Genomic DNA, 7,881 nt, shown 5'->3' with positions numbered 1-7,881 from the left:
ATAGTAAAGATTATACAAAACATGAGATTATTAGATTTTTGAATACAGTATTTAAAGTGTAATCAACACTGCTTGGAGATTAATACAGAAATGATACATACGTATTCTACAAAATTTGACGCAGTCTAAAAACTAGTCTGTGCCCTGCCCTGGCTGGCTGAAGAGTGCTAGTACAGCATGGCTGATGTAAAACCCTGAGTCTGAAACATGTCGGATCGACCTTGTCTTGAAAATCACAAACAAAAGCGGAGTGCAGTCGGAGCTTCTCCGGGCGCGTTTCCTCCTCTCATCTCTCCTCTCCCTGTGTGGCACTGATGTCTCTTTCCTCCCCTCTATTTCCCACTCTCTATCCTTCTCAATCCCAGCTTTGATGTATGCATGAAGGAGGATTTCCTGAAGACCAAAGAGGCCATTACCCAGGGGCCATTAGGCCTCTAGTAGAGCATGTCAATGAGTGCTGAGTCTTGCTCTGTTTTCACATGCAGCCACTTGTGTATGTGGGTGAGCCAGGCGGGGGGATTCCCTGGAGGTGATAAAACGCAGCTTTAAATGTACACATCCCTCATAAATATCTGTGTTTTTTAACAGAGCGGCGCCGTGCTTGCGTGCGTGCATGTGTGTGTGTCCTGCTGTAACTCTCCGTCCGGCCGCTGTTGTTCCCACTGTTGCACGTGAGGAGGTCGGGTCATTAATTGGCGCTGTTGTTCTTTCATGCAGACTAAGAGCGAGGGGAGTGAGTCATCATCATCAGGATGAAACGCTCTGACATTTGAGCATGAAAGTCCCAGAGTGCCTTGCGGCCCAACATGGCTGGGTGTGTTTGTGTTTTACAGTAAAGGAGGTATACGCAGCGCCGCGGCCTGAATGGAGATATCCGGTGTTTAGCATTAAGGCAGTGTTTTTCAACCTTGGGGTCGGGGCCCCATTTGAGGTCGCCTGGTATTCAAATGGGTTCGCCTGAAATGTCTAAAAATTACTGATAAAATATTTTTTTATCTAATTATTATTTTTAAATTATGATTAAAATCAAACAACTGTATTCTATACTTTCACTTTCTCGAATATAAATCCAGTTCAAATAAAATGCAGCATATATAAAAATATCTGAGCTGACACATCTTGATTGACGGCCGCAATCACGTGACTGCACGTGACCCCGGGGTCACCAGAAATTTGTGATGTCAAAATGGGGTCACGAGCCAAAAAAAAAAGGTTGGGAACCACTGCATTAAAGGTCATGTAGGTAACAGCCACATTACAGAGCCGGGCAAATAAAGAGGGATGTGAGGGTTTAAGGAATATTTATGTAAACAAGACGGCCTGTGTGGTATTTAGATGGGATCTCTCTGTTGTGGTGAGTGGATGAAAGTAAATGGGATGATAAGCGGTGAGGTGAGCAGGGAGTAAGCTGAAAAGGACACAGAGGGAAGATAACCTTGATTGCTGGAATCACTATGCCGATCTCTTCTGTACGTCCCTCTAGAGGACAAAGACACACAGAGTCCTCTCTCCTGTGGTTTAAAAAAAAAAAAAGCCCCTAAGGAAGTGTGTGGTAATGAGTGACAGTGTATCATGCTCCTGTTTTTACAGAGAGCACTTGAGAGAATCATTGAAGTTTGCTGAGAGCGTCGGGAGTGTCTCTCAAGGGCAGCCGACTCCGCCGTCGGCGCCGAGCGCGACGCGCACCCCCTCTCTAATCAGAAATATAAAATCTTAACATCCAGCGTGCTGACTAGACCAGGTTTTACAGAACGTGAAGCCTCGCTTTTCTGTCCAGCGCAGCAGAACATCAGCACACAGGGCCACAGAACGAGACAGAGGAGGAGGTTAAGGAGGGAGAGAAAGATGGATAAGGTGGAGGGAAAGGAAGATAAGCAGCCGGTGCGAGTGTGTGTGTGTTAGTGTGTATCTATGTGTCTAGATGTGTGGGGTGTGCCTTTTTTACTGGTGACTTCCCCGGGGCCCGGAGACAGGAGAAACAAGAAGTGATTAATTCTACTCCAACCTACTTGGCCTCCGTCTGGGGGGGAGCGGTCCTGAGGAAGGCTCCTCCGCTCTACTCTCCAGATCAATAACAGATTGGCAGGTCGGTCTCTTCAGGAGAGGCTGCACGGCCAATGAGAGAGATCCTGAGCGTCAGGAAAAACCCCGCCTCTCGTTTTGCTTTTGTCGCCGTTCGGAGGCTCAGCGGAGCTCGAGGTCATTGATCTGTGTGTTTTCACTGAGCGGATCCCTTGGCTGGCCCGATCGATCGCCTCTAATAAAGAGTGGATTCTCTATAAGCATTCGTAGCATGTTGAATGAGATCCGTGGCCCCAGGGTGGCAATCACCTCTTTTTATCTGCCACTCTTCCGCCCACGAGCAACACCACCACCACCGTATGTATACGCACATTATACAGACAGAAATTTAATTTGCATTTAAAGCACTGGTGTGATGGAGTCGTGTGACAAGGCCATACATCAGAAATTTTTGCTCAAAGTGGTTGCCAATCGTCTCCTGGTCCCAGCAACTGCTCAACACCCAGAGGCGTTGTGTTCATCCAGAGAGACATCCCTACCCCCCCATGTTTTGTTTGCACTGAGAAAATCCACCTCTACTCTGGACAGCTCTCTCTCTCTCGTAGAAAAAACACACATGAGTGCATTAATTCAAAATTAAAGGAGACATATGATGCCCCCTTTCCACAAATTAAAATAGTTCCCAGGTGTCTTAAAGACATGTCTGTGACATGCTTTGGTCAAAATACCCCAAGGATCAAACATCACAGCTCTTTTCATCCTCTCAAAACAGCCCTGTTCAGAAAGGCTGGTTTCAGTGTCTGTCCCTTTAAATGCAAATGAACCACTGCTTGCCCCGCCCCTTCTACTGGTCCAGGTAGGGGTGGGGTTATGCAAATTTGAAAGCTAGTTACATCACTGGAAGACAACTGAGGGAACAGCTCATAAAACCACATGGATTTCAACCTAGGGAACCTGAAAATTACAGATTGTATTGTCAGTTCTCACATTTTGTGGACCAGAAGGCAAAACAAACACCCAAAGAGCCTTCAAAAAGTGATATTTCCATAATACATCCCCTTTAAATATGAATTCTTTCTATCGCACCTGCTGAGATAAATTTGCCAAATTTCTGTTTTTGAATGGAGGGAGGAGAGAAGGGGTGGCTGTGAGTCAGCAGAAATGTTTGGAGTGAGTCAGCCAGCCCACATCCCTCCAACCAGTATCTGTTTGTTGTTATCATTAATGTCATCATGGGAAGCATGGTACAGTAAATTACTGTGCGAGAGTAGCCATCAATTAAGATGATTTTTCTCCGCTCGGGGAATAATAATGAATCAAAACATGTCTGTCCCCCTGTTCTCTGCCACAGATTTGTTTGGAGAGGTAGATGAGAGGGAGTCGTTTGCTCAATACGTCTCAAAAAATTAGTAGCTCTGGGGAATAAAAAGAGATTTTTTTTTCCCGAGGAACGGGGCCTGGATATTTTTCTCTACTGAATGATCCGTGACGTCTGTGTACACCAGCCGAGGTGCTGCTGCTGCTGCTGCTGCTGTATACTCTTCATCCCTGCCATCAGGTGGGTTTTTCCCTCCCCTGCCGAGGCCTGTGCCCTGCAGTGTGTCCTTTTCTACCAAAACAGCCCCCGTCTTCCACGTCAGTGAGGAGGCAGAAACGCTGTGCAGCAGCCCCTGCCGACTGCTGCGTGGCTTTCTGTGGCAGAGCACCTGCGTGTCCCCTGCTGCCTGACTGAGCCAAGGACAACATAGCCACGAGAACGGCTGTCTCTCCCCATGCCTGCCCAGCAAATGGGCTGAGAGATGGAAGACGCGTCCAGGGGCAGCCGAAGGGACCGAGCGTCCCGGACACTTGGGGGAGGTTTGACTGGGAGACAACTGGAAAACATGAAAAAAAGAAAGACCTACAGCCTTGAGCAGCTGCCCCCCCCCCTCTATAGTCTGTGTTTGTAGAGGACTGTGTCGCCTGTTTGTAATATTGAGGACAGAGACACACCTGGAACAAATTATGTAAAAAGCCATAAATCTTTATTGTGCGCAGCAGACGATCCTGAGAAATGTGTTTTTGCTTAGGTGCAAATGTGTCACACCTCCTGTGCCCCCCAGCTGAAACAGGAAGATCAGAGAACAAACAGCAGTGCACGAAAAAGGTAATAAGACAGGTACAGGTGCACACACACACACACACACACTGGGCTGATGGAGAGAGATACTTTCTGGGGTTTAGCTTCATGCTGAATTAGATTTCCTCCGAGGTTTCTGGTGCATCTCTCCTTCTTGTTTACTGTTTAAAATGAACACTATCTGACACGCGTCCAGGGGAAACTTGCTCCTCATGAAATCTCCCTTATTAGCAAGCTAATGATTATTCACAGGCTTCCAGTGATGAGGAACAAGCAAGATACAGTACACCCTGCCTCTCCTGTGAAGTTTAATTTGAAAAGCCTTTCACCTAAATAGCTGCAGACAGCCTGAAACAAAAGCCAGGTAGCTCCACGTTGACTTTATTAATTCTCTTTGCATTCATTTGAATGTTCATCCACTGGACCAGATGCGCTAATAAGTGATAGAACAAATGTGGTTGGAGAGCAGCCCCAAGGTGATTGCTGAATGTTTACACTCCAGTTAATACACACCCTCACGCACCCCCACCCCCACCCCCCCAGCCCCGGAGTCATGCCTCTAATTACCAAAATAAAGCCTTGATTTCTGCTCATACTCTGGAGTTTGGGGAGGACACAGTGCACGGAGAGTGGATCTGAGGAGAAAGAGGAGGTGGCCTGATGCGCGCCCCCGTCTGTCGCACAGGAATAGGCGGTTTGAATGGAGGAAGGAGCGCTTCTGCCAACAGCTGAGTCAAGCGCCGCACCAAACACACGGCGGATACAGGAAGTCCAACGGTTCAGCCCTTCAAAATAAAATAAAATTGTTTGCGCGAGATTATAAAAACGCTCGAGTTTCATGCTTAAATGTCGTGTTAAAGTAGATCCATGTATGAAAAGCAGACATTTATTCAAGTTGATTATATAAATAAAGGCATGAGCTCGGCTCAGTTAATGTTATCTTATTAGAGGACTGTGCTCTAATGAAGGTGTTATACTGAGAATTCAACATCCTCTCATTAGTATACACCATATGTTGAGGGGGGGCTGTAAACGAGAGATGGTTTTATTTCGAAAGTGCGGGTGGGAACAATCCACTCGTGTCGTGGCCAGCTTCACCCTGTATGGTCGTTACATTGGAGAGAGTGGGAGAGAAAAGGAGCAAATGTGCGCGGCGGCGGAGAGGGAGGGAGGACAGCGAGTGCGCAAATAGGCAGCAAGGCACATCATCATCATCAGCAGCAGCGGCAGCAGCAGCAGCGGCGGCAGCGGAGCATCTTCCTGATCCTGATCCTGATCTCCCCTGTCTTCAGCCTCCAGCCTCCTCCGCGCGCCTCTCTGATTGAGACCTCAGTTAGTCCGGCTCAAGTGTCCAGAAGCCTCCGCCAACCATCACCCCCTCCCACCAAAACACCACTTTCTCCCGGAGCCCGGTTTATTCTTAGCTCAGCTTTTGCGAGCGGCTGTCCTTCCGGTCCTTCTTTTATTTATCCCCAGTTTCTTGAATATTTAATGGAAAATGGCGATCTGCGCGCAGTCGTACGGTATTTTCTGCCTCTTCACTATCCAAACTGTACTTATCATATGCGTGTCCACGCCGACGGACGGGACCCATCTCTTCCCCCAGCACTACACGTAAGTACCCTGCACTGTTTAGAGGAGGAAGAGGGGGGGTTGTGGGGATCCAGCGGGGTGCGGGACACGGAACTAGGACAGGTGGCCCCCCGACGAGCCTGCACATGCAGCGGCGTTTACCTTGTCCCTGATGTTCAAACAGACAGACGCAGCTTCCGTCTCTACTGCTGCTGCTGCTGCTGCTGCTGCGTTCTGAATCTCTCTCATCGAGCCCATGTTGTTGTTTCTCTTGTTGTGGGCAGTGGCATTTAATAACCCAAAGCCCTGTTCAATTTGTCATAGTCAACATGGAATCAGGCTACAGGGGAAGCACGCACAGGTGCCACAGGCGAATAACCCAACCGAGCAATAATTTATTGGAACATCCACGGGGATGAAAATGAAATAATAGTCGGCGTGTTGTTTCTGCTGTCACTGCATGGAGGGGAGAGAGGGAGAGAGGGAGGGAGGGAGTGGGGGAGAATATCCCATTTATGCTTGATGGATAGGCTGAGCTATAACGAGGCTGCTCCTAAAAGTCCTCCAGTGGATAGTGGCACACGCACCGTGGAAATAATCTCGTCTATCCCACAGCAGGATGCACTGGTGTTTTTAAACCGGATGACTTTGATTCAGAGAACAAACCAATTAGTTAGTGCCGCAGGAGCACCGGCTCTTAAAACCTGTGAATCCTCCTCACCTCAACTACAAACTACTTGCTCAGACTCTTAATACAAGAGCAGCAGCAACATGGCCTCTGGATAGAGCCCTGCTTATTTTTGGCAAGAAGTAAAAACTCTTTTTTTTTTTTTTTTAAGCTGTGGTTTTGTTTGTTTAGATGCACTTGGAGCCGGTGTCACAGTGACACATGCAGAGAGAGTAGCTGAGCATCCAGCTGTGTGCAGACTTTTCCTGCGTGCACCTGTTGGGATGTTCTCCCTGCAATGACATTTCAATTTAAAGAGTGGTTTCTTTTCTCTCGTGTGATTTAGTAGAACAGCTTCACCTTGAATGACACACATTATTTCAGGAGGCTGCAGGAATAACGTCTGCAGCAACAATCTTATACCTGTGTGTCTGTTGGGAGATTCAACGCAACACTGACGATAATTAACCAAAAATAACTGTTTCTTTTTAGGCTGCCGCTGCTTCATTTAACATCCTAGTTGAGATTTTTTTTTTTATATATATAGGGGCATAAAATCAACCTCTGCAGCCTCAGTGCAACAGTTCCTCACTCCAGTCTGTGAAGTCGCTCGTGGCCCCCCCCTCGAATGTGAACGTCGGCCTGTTTATGATGATCATGTGGTGGTGATCTGATGTGAACGCTAAGTGTAGCCTGTAGTGATGATTAGTCAGTCAGGTTCACCAGAAGTGACAAGGATCTCAACCATTCCTCTCCGATGCATCCTCTGGATAATCTCTGTGAAATCTTGGGAGCGTTATTATTCCAGATTGGCCAAGGTGACTTTCAAATGAAAATCACTTATCCTTTATATTACTGCTTCTGACTTAAACCCACAATTAGCCGCCTCACTGATTTGATTGAGCGCCATAAAGTGAAGAGGACTGTAGAAAATCTCTCCTACGTTTGAACTACTTTGCAAACAAATTTACATGGATGTTTAAATTCTATGTGCATTGTATTTGAATAGCTGCTTTATAATCTGCACTTGTCAATGATTAAATACTATATTTATAACCGTATATCCATATCTTCTCCACAAGTGCTTAGATAATTCCAGCTCCTCTACATTACGGTCACCGTAGTGACACGGTGTTTATCTCACTACTTGTCGTTGTTATCAGTGTTCTTGTTTTAGCAAGATAAAAATAAGATCAAGTCCAGGTCTGGTCATATATTATGTCAGTATTATATCTGGTCCTCTCCTGGGTTTTAAAAACTGGGTTTTGTGTCACCCACATCTCTGTGCTATTTGCTAGAATTCGCCTGTTAGATAATTGAAGTGTATGAGAGCTGCTGTCACTGTTCTCTCTCTCTCTCTCTCACACACACACACACACACACCCACACGCTTGTATATAATGCCCATGCTGTTGGCCTAAGTGCTTATAACCGAGGGAGTGTGTCCACAAGAAATGGCAGGTTGTCCTCTTGTCCATTTTTACAGCAGTGCTGCAAAGGT

The 7,881-nt window shown here is 46.8% G+C and overlaps 1 protein-coding gene across 4 annotated transcripts in view; it reads left to right on the top strand.

The window, feature by feature from the left end:
- The first annotated feature begins 5,213 nt into the window (after window positions 1–5,213).
- cacna2d2a (calcium channel, voltage-dependent, alpha 2/delta subunit 2a) overlaps window positions 5,214–7,881 on the top strand; it is a 177,101-nt gene continuing 174,433 nt past the window's right edge. For 2 of the 4 annotated variants that reach the window (XM_085777425.1, XM_085777423.1), the window contains exon 1: window positions 5,254–5,755. In XM_085777425.1, the coding sequence (XP_085633551.1) occupies window positions 5,640–5,755 (116 nt within the window). In that variant the 5' untranslated portion in view covers window positions 5,254–5,639. Of the gene's footprint in view, window positions 5,756–7,881 lie in introns of all 4 variants that reach the window. The other 2 variants (XM_085777422.1, XM_085777421.1) reach the window with 2 other exon arrangements.

This window comes from Trachurus japonicus, chromosome 5 (assembly GCF_045865225.1).
Source record: "Trachurus japonicus isolate A0001 chromosome 5, Traja_1.0".
In the NCBI taxonomy this organism is placed as follows: domain Eukaryota; kingdom Metazoa; phylum Chordata; class Actinopteri; order Carangiformes; family Carangidae; genus Trachurus; species Trachurus japonicus.
This window is presented reverse-complemented; position numbering and strand designations above follow the sequence as displayed.